Here is a 20,282-nt window from a genome sequence, read left to right as displayed (position 1 = left end):
TGCGCCCTATGATGACCCTTGCTGGTGATGCTACATGCCGGAAGGATGCTGTAATCATGCCCGTCCTCAGTATAAGTCCATCATATACAAACAACACCCATAATTAAATTCCTCACAAAAGAATAATATATTCTACTCCCATCATCTGACATTCTTTTGTAACCTAGTGACTCCTGAGTTATGGCAACAAAATGGAAATTGATCTAAGTGATCTGTATACACAACATGCCAAGAAAAAAAAAACCATTACCTATCCCCACAATGACATCAAACTGTTAACCTATCATTGGTTCTTTTCTGCACACATTGTCATTAATACCTGAAATCCGACAACTACTTCATTTATCATTTGCAAAAAATCCACACACTTCAGTTTCTGTGGTATACAATGTAATAAATACACCTAAAGAAAATATAAACATCTTAATATACTACTACTTATTTCATGACCTTAATGCATATGGAGCTGTGCATGCAGCTTGTGCTTGGCTGTGTGTGATTTCTTTCTCTCTCTCTCTCTCTCTCTCTCTCTCTCTCTCTCTCTTTTTTGAGGGGATTGTGCATTTAGGCAACTGTAGTTTGACATTCACTGCCCAGGTCTTCTCAATAACCCAATATGGACCTTGGACCCAGGAATCATGTCCATGACACTTATCTCCCTTATTCCGTAAAATGTGCTGCTCTTCTTTGAACTTTCTCGATGTATCACAAGCTGCAACATGGTCACGAATTGAACAACGACCCAAATATATGGCCACAAATTTTTGTCATCAGACTACCAGTTTTGGTCTATAATGACCATCTTCAGATCTGTTTTATAAAAACATGTCCTAATATACTGGAGCCATAGTAGCATCATCAAATTTTAAACACGAAATCAGAGCCAGCATAGTCAAATATATAAAAATAACATCATACACAAGAGTCATCTTGTCAGCAGCACTACTGTTCAAAACAAACATACTCCATTAATCGTATCTGGTAAGGATACCAGACCATGCAGCAGTACTCCATAAAAGGACGGACAAGTGTAGTGTAGACAGTCTCATAATTAGATCTGTAACATTTTCAAAGTGTTCTGCCAATAAAACACAGTCTTTGAGTTGCCTTCCCCACAACATTTTCTGTGTTTTCTTTCCAACTTAAATTGTTTTTAATTGCAATTGTAATTCCTAATCAGAGCAAAATGCTTCGGACCTTTGGAGGTGACGGAGTCCCACCTCTAACTGACAAACCAGGGACTCCTAAGGTACGACTTGGCAAACAAATGGTAATGAGATGGGGAGCTATTAATATCAATGGGGGCTACTCTGGGAAGAAGGTAGAGCTGCCAGAGGCTGCAAGTAAGATGGGGCTGGACGTTTTAGCTGTTAGTGACATTCGGGTAAGGGGTGAGAAAGAAGAGGAAGTGGGAGAATACAAGGTCTACATGTCAGGAGTCAAAGCAGGAATAGCACAATGGGGCGTAGGGCTTTACATCAGGAAAGAAATGGAACCCAGCGTAGTTGCAATAAGGTATGTAAACGAACGACTGATGTGGATAGATTTGACAGTGTCTAACAAGAAAATTAGGATTGTGTCAGTATATTCGCATTGTGAAGGGACAGATCAGGATAAGATGGATAGTTTTTATGAGGCACTCAGTGATGTAGTTGTTAGAGTAAAGGACAAGGACAGTGTTCTGCTCATGGGTGATTTTAACGCCAGGATTGGAAATCGAACAGGAGGGGATGAAAAGGTTATGGGTAAATTTGGAGAGGATATGGAGGCGAACAGGAACGGGAAACAACTCTTGGATTTCTGTGCCACTATGGGCTTAGTAATCACAAACTCCTTTTTTAAACGTAAGAACATTCACCGGTATACTTGGGAAGGCTGGGGAACCAGATCTGTCATTGACTATATAATAACAGATCAGGAATTCAGGAAGGCTGTGAGGGACACACGTGTATTCAGGGGATTCTTTGATGACACTGATCATTATTTAATCTGCAGTGAAATTGGGATTGTGAGGCCAAAAGTGCAGGAGGTCAGGTCCATATGTAGGAGGAGAAGAGTGGAGAAACTTCAGGATAAGGAAATCAGGCACAAGTACATAACAGCAATCTCAGAAAGGTACCAGTTAATTGAATGTAGTCAATTACAGTCATTGGAAAAGTGGCTAAAGAATGTCTTGGAACAGTAGTGTGTAAAAGCAGGATGAAGCAAACAGCTTGGTGGAATGACACAGTCAAGGCAGCCTGTAAAAGGAAAAAGAAGGCGTATCGAAAATGGCTACATACTAGAACTCAGGTAGACGGAGAAAGTTATGTTGAAGAAAGAAACAAAGCCAAACAGATAATTGCAGCATCCAAGAAGAAATCTCAGGAAGACTTTGGAAACAGGTTGGAGACTATGGGTCAAGCTGCTGGAAAACCATTCTGGAGTGTAATTAGCAGTCTTCGAAAGGGAGGTAAGAAGGAAATGACAAGTATTTTGGACAGGTCAGGAAAACTGCTGGTGAATCCTGTGGATGCCTTGGGCAGATGGAGGGAAGAGTTGCTCAATGTAGGTGAAAATACGATCAGTAATGTTTCAGATTTCAAGGTAGAATGGGATAGGAATGATGATGGAAATAGGATCACATTTGAGGAAGTGGAGAAAATGGTCAATAAATTGCAGTGCAATAAAGCAGCTGGGGTGGATGAAATTAAGTCGGAACTCATCAAATACAGTGGAATGTCAGGTCTTAAATGGCTACACAGGATAATTGATATGGCCTGGGAGTCGGGACAGGTTCCATCAGACTGGACAAAAGCAGTAATCACACCAATCTTTAAACATGGAAACAGAAAAGATTGTAACAACTACAGAGGTATCTCTTTAATCAGCGTTGTGGGTAAAATCTTCTCAGGTATTGTTGAAAGGAAAGTGCGAGTATTAGTTGAGGACCAATTGGATGAAAATCAGTGTGGATTTAGGCCTCTTAGAGGTTGTCAGGACCAGATCTTTAGCTTACGGCAAATAATGGAGAAGTATTATGAGTGGAACAGGGAATTGTATCTATGCTTTATAGATCTAGAAAAGGCATATGACCGGGTTTCTAGGAGAAAGTTATTGTCTGTTCTATGAGATTATGGAATAGGAGGCAAACTTTTGCAAGCAATTAAAGGTCTTTACATGGATAGTCAGGCAGCAGTTAGAGTTGATGGTAAATTGAGTTCATGGTTCAGAGTAGTTTCAGGGGTAAGACAAGGCTGCAAACTGTCTCCACTGTTGTTCATATTATTTATGGATCATATGTTGAAAACAGTAGACTGGCTGGGTGAGATTAAGATATGTGAACACAAAATAAGCAGTCTTGCATATACGGATGACTTAGTTGTGATGGCAGATTCGATTGAAAGTTTGCAAAGTAATATTTCAGAGTTAGATCAGAAATTTAAGGACTATGGTATGAAGATTAGCATCTCCAAAACGAAAGTAATGTCAGTGGGAAAGAGATATAAACGGATTGAGTGCCAAATAGGAGGAACAAAGTTAGAACAGGTGGACAGTTTCAAGTACTTAGGATGCATATTCTCACAGAACTGGAAGCGAGGTGTAGCAAAGCTAATGCAGTGAGCGCTCAGCTACGATCTACTCTCTTCTGCAAGAAGGAAGTCAGTACCAAGACTAAGTTATCTGTGCACCGTTCAATCTTTCGACCAACTTTGTTGTATGGGAGCGAAAGCTGGGTGGATTCAGGTTACCTTATCAACAAGGTTGAGGTTACGGATATGAAAGTAGCTAGGATGATTGCAGATACTAATAGATGGGAACAATGGCAGGAGGGTGTCCACAATGAGGAAATCAAAGAAAAACTGGGAATGAACTCTATAGATGTAGCAGTCAGGGCGAACAGGCTTAGATGGTGGGGTCATGTTACACGCATGGGAGAAGCAAGGTTACCCAAGAGACTCATGGGTTCAGCAGTAGAGGATAGGAGGAGTTGGGGCAGACCAAGGAGAAGGTACCTGGATTCGGTTAAGAATGATTTTGGAGTAATAGGAATGATTTTGGAGTAATAGGTTTAACATCAGAAGAGGCACCAATGTTAGCACTGAATAGGGGATCATGGAGGAATTTTATAAGGGGGGCTATGCTCCAGACTGAACGCTGAAAGGCATAATCAGTCTTAAATGAGGATGATGATGATGATGATGTAATTCCTAGGTATTTAGTTGAATTTATGGGCTTTAGATTGATATATTGTGTAACCAAAGTTTAATGGATTTCTTGCAAAACTCATATGGATGACTTCACATTTTTCGTGATTTAGGGATTGCCAATTTTCGCACCATTCGGATATCTTTTCTAAATGGTTTTACGACTTGTTTTGATTTTCTGATGAGTTTACTAGACGATAAATGACAGCATCATCTCCAAACAACCTAAGACGGCTACTCAGATTGTCTCCTAAATCATTTATGTAGATAAGGAACAGCAGAGGACCTATAACACTACCTCGGGGAACACCAGAAGTCACTTCTGTTTTACTCGATGACTTTCCATCAATTACTTCGAACTGTGAGCTCTCTGACAGGAAATCACAAATCCAGTTACGTAACTGAGACAATATTCCATAAGCACTCAATTTCAGTACAAGCCACTTGTGCAGTACAGTGTCAAAAGCCTTTTGGAAATCTAGAAATATGGAATCAATTTGAAATCCCTTGTCAATAGCACTCAACCCTTCGTGTATGTAAAGAGCTAGTTGTGTTTCATAAGAATAGTGTTCTCTAAATCCGTGTTGACTGTGCGTCAGTAGACCGTTCTCTTTGAGGTAATTCATAAAGTTCAAACATACTATACATTCCAAAATCCTGCTGCATACTGCCATTAATGATAAGCGTCTGTAATTTAGTGGATAACTCCTTCTACTTTTCTTGACTATCTGTGTGACCTGTGCACCTTTCCAGTTTTTGGGTACAGATCTTTTATCAAGCGAGCGGTTGTGTATGATTGTTAAGTATGGAGCTATTGCATCAGCTGTAGGAACCTAATTGGTGTACAGTCTGGACCAGAAGACTTGGTTTTACTAAGTGCTTCACTACTCCGGGGGTGTCTGTTTCTAAGTTACTCATGTTGGCAGCTGTTTTTGATTCACATTCTGGAATATTTACTTCGTCTTTTTTAGTGAAACAATTTTGAAAGGCTGTGTTTAGTAACTCTGCTTTCACAGCACTATCATCAATAGTATTTCCATTGCTATCATGCAGAGAAGACATCGACTGTGTCTTGCAGCTAGCACACTTTTACAGAATCTTCGCCCGGTTTCGAGATAAAGTTTCATTTTGGAAATTATTATAAGCATCTCACATTGATGTCTGCACTAAATTTTGAGCTTCTGTAAAAGTTTGCCAATCTTGGAAATTTTGTGTTTGTTTAAATTTGGCATGCTTTCTTTGTTATTTCTGCAACAACATCCTGACCCATTTTGTGTACCAAGGGGGATCAACTGCAATGTTTGTTAATTTATGTGGTATAAATCTATTAGTTGCTGTAGATACTATTTCTTTGAATTCAAGCCATCTCTTGTCTGCACTTACATTGTTAAATTGGAAGGAGTGGAGGTTCTCTCTCAGGAAGGCTTCGAATGAATTTTTTTCTGCTTTTTTAGAATAGGTGTATTTTTTGTCTACTTTTGGAAGATTTGGGAGCTACAATATCCAATCTCACTACGACAGCCCTGTATTCACTAAACTGTGTATCTGGTTTGATGCTTGTTATTAGCTCAGGATCCTAAAATGCCCACCCTGATCCTTTTGAAAGGTTTACTAGCTTTCGGCAAACTCTGTAGTGTCACACACTGATGGCTTAGTTCTGCTCATTGTGCACGTAGCATGCAGTCTTTAACATACTGCTTTACATCTTGTGTCTGTGTTCTCCACCAGTAATTTTCGGCTGTTCATTGGTCCATGGTTTTATGCCTTCCATGACCACATAACATGCAGTCATGTACTTGAGTCAATACTTCTGCTCACAGTGTGAGAGAAACCATTTTCTGACACCTAAAACATGTGTCTTACCTAATAAATACACCATCATGAATGGTGATCTGTGGATGTGTTGCAGATAGTTTGCAATCCACATCAACGATTTGTGCTCTGTGTCACTTTGTAGTGCTATGACATAGTGTACATATTACACCAATCTTCTGTTAATGCCATCTGCATTAGAGTACCTGTTATCAGGTTTATGAACTACTTCAAAATTGAACTTGCTCAGTTCCAACAACCATCATGTAAGTCTACTCAACAGATCCTTCAATCCCAATAACCACTTCAGTGCTGTGTGATTTGTCAATGCTTTCAATTTTTTCCCGTGCAAATAGCTGCAGAAGTATGTAACACTGTATATCCAGCTTGACATCTGTTCTCTTGTAGAGCAATTGTCATTTTTACTCAATTGCTGTGATGCATAAGTGACGATGTTCCTTAGCTTGTACCTCTTCTAAAAACACAAATTACCACATGACCGTTAGCTTCATGTAATGAAATCAGCTCTTTCTTGTAACCAGGAAGTTGATATTAATTCCATTAATTGTTCAAATGTCTTTTGCACTCCAGTGTCCAAAGGAACTGCACACCTCTCATTAGAAAGTACATGAGAGCTTGTGCTATTTCAACAAACCATGGGACAAGTTTCCTAGATTAATCTGCTATCTCCAAAAATGACTGTAATTTCTTGTCTGTCTGAGGTGTTGGGGAAACTTCATACAGCATTCAGCGTTGGATCTGTTCTTACTCCATCTTAGCTAATTACATGTCCCAAGTAATTCACTTTTTGCAGTGCAAAATGACGATTTCCTACACTAAGAGTTAAGTGTGCTGAAAGCTGTCTCTCAGAACTTCCCGCAACTTTTGTACATGCTCTTTCATATTTGCAGCAAATACAATAATATCATCTAAATACACTATACACTGTGTCAGCTTGAATATCCTGTGTCCAACAGCTGTTGAAATGTGGCAGATGCATTTTTGGAAAAAAAATGCACCAATACTGGTAATGGCCCCAAGCAACTCTATTGTCCTTCCAGATGTTGACTGCCACTGCCTGATCTATAGTGAACAAATACCTACATTGCCCCAAGTTATTAAGGGTTTCCATTATATATGGTATTGGATACGCTTCAGTAATCACACGGCCATTGAGGTATTTATAGTCGCAGCAGAATCAATACTACCTAGTTCTGTCCAAACTTCTATTCAGTATCAATTTGCCTGAGTTGAGCACTCTTGTTGCTGTTTTTTACCTTGTTTGCAAATTAAATTTGTTTTTTAACTGTGTGTGATAAAACAGAAAGTATTTCTTATTTATTTATCATGAATAGTTTTGAGACCAATGTGTCATCTTGTGTTATTCAAATTTATTGCTGTAAAATATTGTACAATGTTCATGGTTCTTTATCTGTGTTAGGCTTAAAAACAATAACATGTGCACATTGTTCAGTTTCTTTCAATTGCTCACCTCAAAATTACATTGGTAATGAAAATTGATTTTTGTGTGTCGACATTTTTGTGTCCTCACCACTGATCTCACCATGAGATACCAAGGAAACACACAGGAACTTCTATGAAAAAATAAATAAATAAATAAATCTTCAAAATTGATATCACAAAAGTTCAAGCAAAATTATGGCACAAAAGAATTCCAAACCACCCAATTTAAATAGCTTACCTAAAAGATGCAAACACAACTACATAATTAGACCGGTAATTCACTTAAAAAATGTGCCATCTTACCACGTATCTAGACGCACATGCATACAGAAATTATGCTTTGCATAAGGCACAGTGAAATAAATTTAATCAGTACCACACCACAGGTGCACCCTACAAGCTGGTACTTTCCTCAGTTATTTTTCTTTAGTCACAAGTCTTGTGACTGGTTTGATGCGGTCTGCCACAGATTCCTGTCCTGCGTCAACCTCTTCATCTCAGAGTAGCGCTTGCATCGTATGTCATCAGCTATGTGCTGGATGTATTCCAGTCTCCGTCTTTCTCTACAGTTTTCATCCTCTGTAGCTCCCTCCAGTGCCATGGAAATAATTCCCTGATGGCTTAACAACTGCCATCTGGTCCCTTCGTCATGTCAGTGTTTTCCACATATTCCTTTCCTCTCTGATTCTGCGCAGAACCTCCTCATTTCTCATCCCATCAGCCCACCTAATTTTCAACATTGGTCTGTAGCATCACATCTCAAATGCTTTGATTCTCTTCAGTTCCAATTTTCCCACAGTACACGTTTCACTGTGCTCCAAACATACATTCTGAGAAATTTCTTCCTCAAATTAAGGCCTATATTTGATACTAGTTTACTTCTCTTGGTCAGGAAAGCCCTTTTTGCCAGTGTTAGTCTGCTTTTGATGTCCTTGCTCCGATTGCTTAGGCTTCCTGCATAGGTAGCAGAATTTCTGAACTTTGTGACCATTAATCGTGATGTTAAGTTTCCCACTGTTCCCATTTCTATTACTTCTCATTACTTTCAGCTTTCTTCAGTTTATTCTCAATTCATATTCTGTATTCATTTGACTGTTCATCTCGTTCAGCAGCTCATGTAATTCTTCTTCACTTTCACTAAGGATAGCATTGTCATCAGCGATCATTGATATCCTTTCTCCTTGAATTTCAGTTCCACACCTGACCCTTTGTTTTAGTTCAACCATTACTGCTTTGGTGTATATGAGGTCTGTTCAAAAAATTCCAGAACTTTCGTTATTTTGGAACAATGGTATGTTCGAACGAAATGCGGTTGGCATCCCTGCACGTGCCGGTTTTTAGTGTGGAAACTGCCAGAAATTTCATTGTTCTACATGTGTTAGTTATTGTTCGGTGCTGTATTGAGTAAAACTTTGTGTTGCATAGTTCACGAATTTCAAGATGGCAGAGCTAAAGGAGCAACACATCTGATTTAAATTTTGTGTGAAACTCAGGAAAACCTTTACAGAGCCACACCAAATGATGCAAGAAGTCTACAGTGACAAGCGCTTCAGCCGTTCTCAGTGTTACTAGTGACTCAGATGGTTTAAATATGGCCAGACAGAAGTAAAAGGTGACCCTCGTTCAGGACGCTCTCTGCCGTCTACTGATCATGCTCATGTGAGAAATGCCAACAAAATTTTTCATGTCAATCGAAGACTGACTGGTCGAGAGATTGCAGAAGAATGTAACATATCAATTGGATCACGTCATGAAATCCTGACACAGCATCTTGCAATATTTCGTGATGCTGCCAAGTACTTCCCATGGCTCATGAGTCAAGACTAGAAAGACCTTTGCCTTGCAGTCTGTGAAGGGCTTTTGAATCGCGCAAATGAGAACAAGATGTTTCTTAAGAGAACTGTAACTTGTGATGAGATGTGGTTCTACTATTATGATGTTGAGCTCCAGGTTCAATCTTCTCCTAAAGCCAAACTGATCATCATCTAACACATTCCAATTTTCTTTTCCATTCTTCTGTATAGTATTCTTGTCAGCAACTTGGATGCATGAGCTGTTAAGCTGAATGTGTGAAAATTCTCGCACTTGTTAGCTCTTCCAGTCTTCAGAATTGTGTGGATTATATTTTTCTGAAAGTCCAATGGTATTTCCCCAGGCTCATATGTTGTACACACCAACGTGAACAGCCGTTTAGTTGCTACTCCATCCAATGATTTTAGAAATTCTAATGGAATGTTATGTATCCCTTTTGCCTTATTTGATCTTAAGTCTTCCAAAGCGCCGTTAAATTCTGATTCTAATACTGGATACACTATCTCTTTGTACCCTCCCCCTCACTTAGCGACCTTAATGACAGTGAAAAATTAAACCGCGTGTACCTAATGGAAATTTGGGAAAAGCAATCGTCACCGAAGTTAATTTGTCGGTAAAGAGGGAGGAAAGGGTTACATCTAAATGAAAGGAAAAATGCAAATGAAACTGGTGGAAATTAATTTTGAAAAGGGGTAAAGTTAATAAAGAAAGTAAATGTGCGGCCATTACATTAACAATTAACTAGCGGTAATTAGAGATTTGAGATTTGGGGGAAATTACGGTCGCCAGTCCTAAGGACAATTACTATAGTAACTGGAAAAGAAAGGTTATTACACCTATAATTAGTACTAGAAGCGTGGCAACTGAAGGTTGACACGTGTAGTGTGAAAACTGAAAGTTTGTCAGAAGTAATAAATTTCGCTACACTCTGACTTAATTTAGCAAAAGAATTAATAAAACTCGAAAATCGAAAGTTAATTTAGTGACTAAAGTTAATAGTGAGCTTTCTTTCTGAAGCACATCGAAATTCAGTAAGATACGGTTAGTCTTGGACTACCTCAACAATCATTTCAAAAGCTACTTGAATCTACACAATTTAGAAATAAGAGATTTAACTTTGAACTTGAATTAAATGATTCTGAACAATTAACAATAGTGAAATTTAGTACGTACCAAGCTGAGCTGTAGTCACAGGTAAGCTAAAATATGGTAACAAAACTCGCACTCATAATTTGTGCTTGTGTAATCTAAATATTGTAGCCAGCTATGAATACTTTAACTGAACTTTGAAATTAAAGCAGTGAAATAGAATAATATTGCTTTAATGCTGGCGTTTGAATTTCAGCGACACTTGGGTTCATTCCGGAAAAGGAAGGGACCCTGCTTGGTAATGCAATTGGGACAATGAGCAACAAAGGTTCATGCTACGTTGCTGTAATTTTGTGATTTGAACAGTTTTAAAAGCTGAGGTCTGCCATACAGTTCTAAAACTTTATGTGCTTCCAATCTTCCTTGTTGGTTGATTGAAGGTTTGAAGCCGTCGATTGAGGAGGTGACGACAGTCACTCATTGTCGGCAGTCGCTGTTGCTGAAGCTGGATGTTGGCACGCCTCCTTCTCAACACGGTCACCAGGCGAAACGGGCTCTTGATGTGTGCCAGCTAATGCTTCCTGTTCGCGACACCGTGTCAGAAACTAACATAGCAAGTCGAGTGCAATTACATGCTGCCAAACCCCGAACGCGCGGCAACTCGCGGGAGCGTCACACAACACACCTGCTCCACTGCACTGCCCCAGCCAGACTCTGCTCTGCTCGCGCTCCACGCGACAGAGTTAACACTACCAAAGATCATAAACACTTTAGTTCTCCACACGACCTATCGATGTATTCGTTCGATAGCATAGTTTTCCCTAGGCAAGACCCAGCGTAAAAATACAAATAATATTTACAAAACAACAAACTATACATCGACATAAATGCATATATATACAAATAGTAAAACAATTACAATATACAAAGACACAGAAAGGTTATATCTTCAGGTAACAAAATAAGGAAAGAAATTTGCAGTGCAATAGATGGAAATAGGAGGATATGCATTTCCAGCGTTACATCTTCTAAATCTACTCTTGTCTCTTCTTCTTTCACAGCAGAGGTCTTCAGTGTACACATTCCACCTATCTGCTCTCTGTTCTGCATTTAACAGTGGAATTCCTGTTGCACTGTTTATGTTACCACTGTTGCTTTTAGTTTCACCAAAGGTTGTTTTGACTTTTCTTTATGCTGAGTCAGTCCTTTCAACAATCATTTCTTTTTCGATTTTGTCATATTCTTCATTGTAGCCAATTCACCTTAACTCCCCTGCACTTCCTGTTTATTTCATTCCTCAGTGACTTGTATTTCTGTGTTCCTGACCTTCCCTGAACATTTTTATATTTCCTTCTTACATGGATCAACTGAAGTATTTCTTTGGTTCCACATGGTTTCTTCTCAGTTATCTTCTTTGCACCTGTGTCTTTCTTCCTAACTCTGTGATATCCTTTTTTGATAGAGGAGACCGTTCCTCTTCAACTGAACTGCCTACTGAAATATTCATTATCACAGTATCTGTAGCCTCAGATAACTTCAAGTGTATCTCTTCATTCCATAGTACTTTTGTGCCTCAGTTCTCTGCGCATTTATCCTTCCTGACTAATCTGCTAAATGCCAGCCTACTCTTCTTCACTACTACATTGTGCTCTGAGTCTATATCTGCTTCTGGGTACGCATTACAGTCCAGGATCTGATTTCAGAATCTGTGTCTGACCATGATGTAATCTAACTGAAATCTTCCCATATCTCCTGGCCTTTTCCAAGTGTACCCCCTCCTCTTGTATTTTTGAACAGAGTATGTGCTATTACTACCTGAAATTTATTACAGAACTCAATTGATTAGTCTTTCTCCTCTCTCATTCCTAGTACCAAGCTCATATTCTCCTGTAACCCTTTCTTCTTCTCCTTTCCCTACAACCGCATTCCAGTCCCGCATGACTATTAGAATTTCACCTCCTTTTACTTACTGAGTTACCCGTTCAGTATGCTCATATACTCCCCCCCCCCCCTTCTCTCTCTCTCTCTCTCTCTCTCTCTCTCTCTCTCTCTCTCTCCAACTTCAGCATGTGATGTTGGCATGTATATGTGAACTATTGTTGTTGATGTGGGTTTGCTGCTGATTCTGATGAGAACAATTGTGTCACTAAAATGTTCACAGTAACGCACTTTCTTCCTGTTCATAATGAATCCTTCTCCCATTATACCTTACTTTTACTTTTTCGTGTCCGGAAACTACAATTTGTTTGCCCAATATTGGACAATGTCCAGTGCTTCTTCTTTAGCCAGCCATAGATCGTCAAGGGTGCATCTGTGCGGGCAGGCAGGGCATTGTAGGAGATGTTCCATGTCCTGTCGAGTGCCGCAGTCGCATTTCTCGTCATTTTCGTCCAACAAACCCCATTTGATCAGATTAGATTTCACAGGAGCCACCCCAGTTCTGATGCGGTTAAGCATTGTCCAGGTTTTCCAATCACCAGAAACGCCGCTTTGTGGGTCCTCTCTTAGTGGATAGTAGATAGGGGGCTCATCTAAGGCGCAACATAGAAAACGGCGTCTGGATTTGAGTCTGCTGGGGCCACACTCTAGGCCAAATATTGAGTGATGCGCATCAAAGGTTTGTTTTACCTTCTCGGTATGTTCATGGGCTTTCCTACGTGAGTCAGGGTTTGTGAAACCTGCGGCCCTGTGAAGATTTTCTATGGGGGTAGGTTTCATGCAGCCTGTCACTATCCTGCATGTTTCATTCAAGCTAATATCTACCTTTTTTGCGTGGGCAGATCTGCACCATACCGGGCAGGCATATTCGGCAGTTGAGAAGCACAAAGCTTGGGCTGAAGTTCTGACCACGGTAGGTTTGGCACCCCATTTGCTGTTGGACAGCTTTCTTAATAGGGAATTTCGTGCTTCTACTTTTTTGCGTGTTTTTTCGCAATGATATTTGTATGTCAATGTTCTGTCCAGCACGACGCCAAGGTGGGTGGGAGTATCTGTGTGTTCTAGTAATGTCCCATCCCAGGTAACATTGAGCCTGTACTTTGCCTGCCTCGAGTTCAGATGGAATGCACTCACTTGAGTTTTGGAGGGATTGGGTTTTAGAGAATTCTTTTTGTAGTAGGTTGACATTATAGAAAGGGCAGTTTCTAGTTTCTCCTCGATGGCTTCAAACCTGTTGCCTTGAACTGTTATTGCCAGGTCGTCTGCATATACAAAAGTTTTGGTTTTGTCTGGAGTTGGTTGGTCATTTGTATATATGTTGAATAGGATTGGCGCCAACACGCTCCCTTAGGCGAGCCCATTTTTCTGATTCCGCCATCGACTCTTTTTTTCCCCTCAAGCATTACGAAGAACTGTATATTTTGGAGCAGGGATTCGATTATCTTGACTAGGTGGTAGTCTTTCAGGGTCTCATAGATTTTATGCAGTAGTGTCCGATGGTCTACTGTATCATAGGCGGAACTTAGGTCGACTAGTGCCAGCCCGGTGATTAGTTTATTCTCAAACCCATCCTCGATATGTTCCGTCAATGCCAGAATTTGACTGGTACAGGACTTTCCAGGTCTAAAACCTGCTTGGTGTGGAATTAGCTTTGAGTCAACGATCTTCTCTATTCTGTTGAGGATCAATCTTTCATAGAGCTTAAACAGCTGGCAGAGAAGGGTTATGGGTCGATAGCTCTTCGGAGACTCTGGGTCCTTCCCGGGTTTAAGGAGAGCCACCACTTTGGACTTCCTCCACAGTTTCGGGATTTGAAAGGTTTCATGGCACACGTTAAAAAGTCCAAGTATCCAATCCCTGGCACCAAGGCCGAAGTTTTTAATCTGTTCCACGGAAATATCATCAAACCCAGTGGCTTTCCCATTCTTCATGGTATTTATGCCATTGTTCAACTCTCTCATACTAAATAGTTTCTGGAAGTTGGTGTTTTCTGTTGGCAGTAGGCGTGTGATTTTAGTTTTCTGACGTTTGGAGTTGAACTTGCCGTTTAGAAGGAGTTGTTTGGCCACCTGGTTTGGAGTTACGTTGGCCGGGGCCTTGCTTAGCCTTGGGTCACCATCCAGTTTCTTAATCAGGTTCCAGGCTATTTTGCTACTGTGGGACATATCCATTCTTTCTAGGGTTGCTATCCACTTCTTCTCGCGTGCCTTGCTGAGGGCTGACATTAAAGCTGTGCCGCAGGTGATGGATTCGTCGCTGAATGGGTCTTCCGCGAACAATACTTGATACTTCTCCAGGATGTCCTTTGAGGCATTTGAAAGCCCTGGGATATAGTGTTGTCTGCAGCCCCTAGGAATATAGCGTCTAGATACCTTTCGCAAAGTCTCAACAAAGATAAGATAATTATTTGGTGTTGGGGTCAGACTGGCTAATTCCTCATCCAGCGCTTGGGAATATTCTGTCCACCTAGCCTTTTTAAAGTTGAATCTCCTACGGAAAGGTATTTTGGTTGTTTTGATTGTTGAGTAGACTTGGATTCCAATAGGTCGATGTTGTGTCTTTGGGATTGCATCATATACTCTTTTGCAGCAGGTGTCGTAGATGTTCCGGCTGACGAAGCAAATATCGGGATTGTAACCTCACTTCCAAATTTTGCTGTTGAAGGAGCAGGGGAGCTTGGGGTCGTGGAGAAGTGAGGGGTTATTTGCCTCAGCCCATTGTTCTAGCAGCTGACCATTGGCGTCTGTCTTGTCGTAGCCCCAGGTGGTGCTGTGGCTGTTAAAGTCACCCACAACGAAGTGTGTCCTTTGGTTGTTGAAGCTTTCTGGCGTTGAAGTGTGTAAGTTCTGGCCAGGGGGTTTATATACGGAGCATATTGTAAATGATCCACTCTCTATCGCTAACACTTCAATGTAGTTGGTGGTTGTCTTACTCGTGGAAGAGAGCAGCATCTCGGGTCTGGTAAATATTGCGCTCCCATACCTTCTGTGAGGTGCTTCTACTGCCAAGCGCATTCCTTTGATATTGGGTCTGTTTGCTGTTTCATCTCTATGTGTTTCCTGCAGGCACAGTACGTCCCACTTTTCTGATTGGCATAGTTGCGATATTACATCCTCCTTATTCTTGGTGATTCCCTCGACGTTCAGGCTGACGATCGTCAGGGTTGGCCCTGAAGAGGACCTGTTTTTGTTTTTGGCTTTTGATTGCATTGGTTTCCGGTGGTGGAAGGTTTGGTCGTTGTCCGATTGGGCAACGTTTCTGGGGAGCGCCGGCATTTTACTTTCTTCTATGTAGCATGTAAGTAAAATGCACACGTGGAGGCACCTTCCTTGCTCCCCTCCCATTATACCATTTTCTGCTGCTGTTGATATTACCCTATATTCATCTGACCATAAATCCTTGTCTTCTTGCCATTTCACTTCACTGACCCCCACTATATCTAGACTGAGCCTTTGCCTTTCCCTTTTGAGGTTTTCTAGCTTCCCAAGCATGTTCAAGCTTCTGACATCCTACGCCCCAGCTTGTAAAATGTTACCGTTTCATTGGTTATGCACTCTTTTTCTTGTGGTCACTTCCCCCTTGGCACTCCCCTTCCGGATATCCAAAGGGGGGAGTATTCTGGAATCTCTTGCCAATGTAGAGATCATCATGACACTTCTTCAGATACAGGCCACATGTCCTGTTGATACACATTATGTGTCTTGAGTGCAGTGGTTCCATGGCATTCTGCATCCTCATGACGTTCATCATTGCTGATTCTTTCACCCTTAGGGGCAGTTTTCTACTCCGTGGACAAGAGAGTGTTCTGAACCTGTGTCTTCTCATCCACCCTCTTTGAGAAAGCTGTTGGCAGAATGAGGGTGAATTCTTATGCCGGAAATCTCCAGCGACCAATGCTGATTTTTATTTAAAATTGGAGCAGAGGCGGGGCTCAAACCTGGGACTCAGGATATTTTGATTAGTAGTCAGAGACACTACCCATAGACCATTGGTGTGATTATTGTTAACGAGTGCCAGCATTACCGATAGTAAGTGATGGGGCATTCTGTATGGCCCTTAGTACACAGGTGATTAATTCCCAGTTGGGATCCTGTGCTGTGTTACCTGGGTTGCTGGTAATGAGCCATGAGGATTAAATAGTTCCTTGAATTCTGAAAGTAACTTCTCTATTATTAATCTCCTCTGTCCATTTTAAATGCTCCACTTTTTGACATAATACAGTTATAATATCTTAGACAAATTTATGTGATCAGTCCCAGCATTATAAGTACCTCCTGTATGTGTACAGTGCTGCTGTGCACAAAACCCTGTGCTCTGTGTAGCTCTTCAGCTTCTTCCAGTGCTTCCACAAAACACAATATTTTTACACGTAGTTCCATTCCTAAGTTCATCCACAGTGTGGTACTTTATCATGCAAATTGATTCTTAGCAGTTATGTATGCTGTTTAACTGATCCATCTTTCATGAGAGATGGATGACCTGTGTAGCAATGTGGCTCTGACAGCAGTTTTTCCCAGATGGAACAATGCTCCCCTTTGAGTTCTACCATGCGTTGACCATGACCAGTTTTAACGTGATGCTTATATAGGCAATCTGGCCCTAGGTTTGCACTATACTCTTAACCTATATGGAACAAAAGTCCATCTTTTCCCAGAAATGCTTTGTTCTCACATGAAACTTTAATATCACTGAGTCTAGCAACTGTACATCATTACCCCGAACTCCACATAACCTATTTCATGGGTTATTTTCCATGAGGTCAAGACTTACCACAGGTACATGGGAGCTTGTGTCTAACAAAATTCTAAGCTTTCAATCCTTTACTATACCAATCGAGCAACATTCTGCATTTGCGTACATTTTTGCAGTGTTAAAATTGACTGGGAGTGCCACTTGGGGGACTTGGAGCTGCCATTGCCATTTACTGTCTGATTATTTGTATTCCGTCCTTCCCCATTATGATCTTTACTTCTATGGTCTCACTCTCAGTGTCACACTCTTCCACATCTCTTGCATTATGTCTGATAACACTCTGTTCATATGTGGCCTGAAAGTCCACACGATAGCACTTCGTGTCATAGAAAAGAAATTTCTGCTATTACAGACTCTAGCAGCCATGTCTATTTTGTCTAAAGTGTTAGCAAAGCCTGGGTACATGTAGTATAAATCAGTATATATTAAATGTTGGCTTTCATCTAATTGATACCAAATTAATGTATCTGTGTGTTTGGTGAGACCTGTTTGCAAAGATATGTATATAATTTCTCTCTCTCTCTCTCTCTCTCTCTCTCTCTCTCTCTTTTCCCTACCGAGCGAGGTGGTGCAGTGGCTAGCACATTGGACTTGCATTCAGGAAGACGACGGTTCAATCCTGCGTCTGGCGACCCTGATTTAGGTTTTCTGTGATTTCCCTAAATAGCTCCAGGCAAATGCTGGGATGGTTCCTTTGAAAGGGCACAGCAGACTTTCTTCCCCGTCCTTCCCTAATGAGACCGATGACCTCGCTGTCTGGTTTCCTCCCCCAAACAACCCAACCCCAACCCTGTTCTTTTCTCTCTCTCTCTCTCTCTCTCTCTCTCTCTCTCTCTCTCTCTGTCCTCCCATGTATCTTACTGGATAGACCCTGATTATGTGAAGATATTCTGAAAAACAAAATTCCATTTATAACTTATGTTAGTTTAGTTTTAAAATATGTTCAGTAATATGAATAAAAAAAAAAGGTGCACAGCAAATTTTTTGTTTGCATTCAAGAACAAAATGGGTAAAAGAGAATTTGTGTTGGCAACTCTTTTTATAAAAGACTTAAAAATAAAAGTAGTTGTCCTATAATATAAGGATTTTTTATTCCCTTTTTGCTATAAAGTTTTTCAAATATTGCAGAGTATACAGACATGAGTATGAGTCAAGTTATGCAGCGCCAGAGTGTGCACTACTCTGGGTCCTTGCCTGTCCTCAGGCATCTTTTAACGCAAACGGCAGGCAATATTGAGATACTAGAGGAGAAGAAGTTCCGCATATTTCAGGCTGTGGAACTCACGTTGGAAAACAAGATAATTACACTTGAGGTAATTTTAAGTTCATCATAAACTACTATTTGACATATTTATGGTTGATAAAGGCAATTTCATTTTCCATAATTAAGTCAAACCTTTGCAATAACACTCTCATTTATGAAATATTATCTCGAGTGATTTACGTACGCTGCAGATTGTGCATAATGTTTAATAATATTGTTTTCTTTTTTCTTTAGTGGCTTGCAACTCCAGTTAATGATATGTATGCTGATGCTGTTCTTACTGCAGTTTTACAAGCAGAAACCTTGGAATCCTCGTCAACGTATTTCCCCCTTCAAGCAAAGATGGATAGAATGCACTTCAAGGTAAGGATTGAAAAGTGGACGTGCGCACGCCCTCTCTCTCTCTCTCTCTCTCTCTCTCTCTCTCTCTCTCACACACACACACACGCACACACACACACACACACACACACACACACTCTCTCTCTCTCTCTCTCTCTCTCTCTCTCTCTGTGTGTGTGTGTGTGTGTGTGTGTGTGTGTGTGTGTGTGTGTGTGTGTGTGTGCGCGTGCGTGCGTGCGTGCGTGCGTGCGTTTGTGTGTGTGTGTGTGTTTTGTCTAATTCTGATGAAGGCCATTTTGGCCAAAAGTTTACTTGTTTGACAGTATCATTGTTGTGCCTGTTTGCAACTCAGCATTTCCGCAACATGGAGAGTAGCAATCTATTGTGTTCATAATATTCTCATTATTCATTATGGAGAGTTAAGAACAAATTTAGTGTTCCTTCCATGTATATTTTTGTGCTAGTTTTCTTTGTTCACCACAACCCAAATTTATTTGAAGAAAAATATTTCCACCTATGATACCAGATATTACAAAAAGTTTCTTTCTCCCCCACCCCGCCCCCGTATTAAAGCCCTAAGCTCAGATTTCACAATCAGATGGCAGGATCTATATGCAGACAAGGAAAACAAATTCCCAGATTTATTCTGTTAAAAATATACTTTTCCCCAGATGAGAAACACATTTTCATGGTTGAAAATACACATTTTCCTGGCTGAAAATACAGTTTTTCCCAGATGAAAGTATGCTTTTCCAGCTAACAGCCATACTTCCAGTAGCCAAAAGTAGGAGAAGGCAGTGCTCATACACGACTTCAGCTCTGTGCATGCGCACAAACCCACTGCAACTCCTCAAACGAACCTAATTTAAAGAGTCGTGACATCACACTCATCGAAAGCAGTTTGCTGTTACAAAAGCCTTCACCCTAAGCCTTCCTGAAAAAAATCTGTTATAAAGTAAATGGAAGAAATGTTCGCTGTATGGAGCTAAGGACACTGGAGAAGGCACATAACAATGTACTAAATGTTTCTATTACTCACTGGAATTTCCACTCGATAATGTAAAATTTGCACATACAATACTGTACTTTGTTTTCTGTGCATCAGCATTTCATATTAATCTGTAAGAAATTTTTTTCAATGACTATAGTAGTTTAATAAAAAATTATAAATTTTGGCAGGTGTCCTGCATTGCAAATTTCATTTGTATTTAATGAGACAGTAAAGTTCTGGTTCTGATATGTCAAAGTATCCATTATTTTTATAGGAATGCCTGATAGAAATGCTGCAAGAAATGTTTGGAGAAGATTCTGTCCCCAAGATCTTTAAAGGGGAAAAGCTTTATGTGACAGTTGATGGAAGGAAAGCTAATATAGATCTTGTAAACTTGGTAAGTAAAATCCTTATTCAACTGATGCATAAAATACTTTGTAGTTATTAACAAAAATAATGAGTGGTGATTCACTAAAATACATTGTTTCTATTTACATTTCTTTTTTATGGTTTATCAGATTGTCAGTGCTTATATGGTTGTGTGTCAAGTGTTCAGACACGCACAAACCAGTAGAATCATCTTTGAGATTCATTTGTTGTTTGTGAAACAAGCAATTATTTGTATGAAATA

General features: G+C 40.3%; 1 protein-coding gene across 2 annotated transcripts in view; it reads left to right on the top strand.

Moving 5' to 3' along the window:
- The window catches only part of LOC126260829 (cleavage and polyadenylation specificity factor 73), a 73,164-nt gene that overhangs the window by 40,784 nt on the left and 12,098 nt on the right, over positions 1–20,282 (top strand). For both annotated transcript variants that reach the window (XM_049958216.1, XM_049958218.1), the window contains 3 exons: positions 18,183–18,367; positions 18,553–18,681; positions 19,926–20,048. In XM_049958216.1, the coding sequence (XP_049814173.1) occupies positions 18,183–18,367; positions 18,553–18,681; positions 19,926–20,048 (437 nt within the window). The remainder of the gene's footprint in view (positions 1–18,182; positions 18,368–18,552; positions 18,682–19,925; positions 20,049–20,282) is intronic.

The sequence above is a fragment of the Schistocerca nitens genome, chromosome 5 (assembly GCF_023898315.1).
Source record: "Schistocerca nitens isolate TAMUIC-IGC-003100 chromosome 5, iqSchNite1.1, whole genome shotgun sequence".
In the NCBI taxonomy this organism is placed as follows: domain Eukaryota; kingdom Metazoa; phylum Arthropoda; class Insecta; order Orthoptera; family Acrididae; genus Schistocerca; species Schistocerca nitens.
This window is presented reverse-complemented; position numbering and strand designations above follow the sequence as displayed.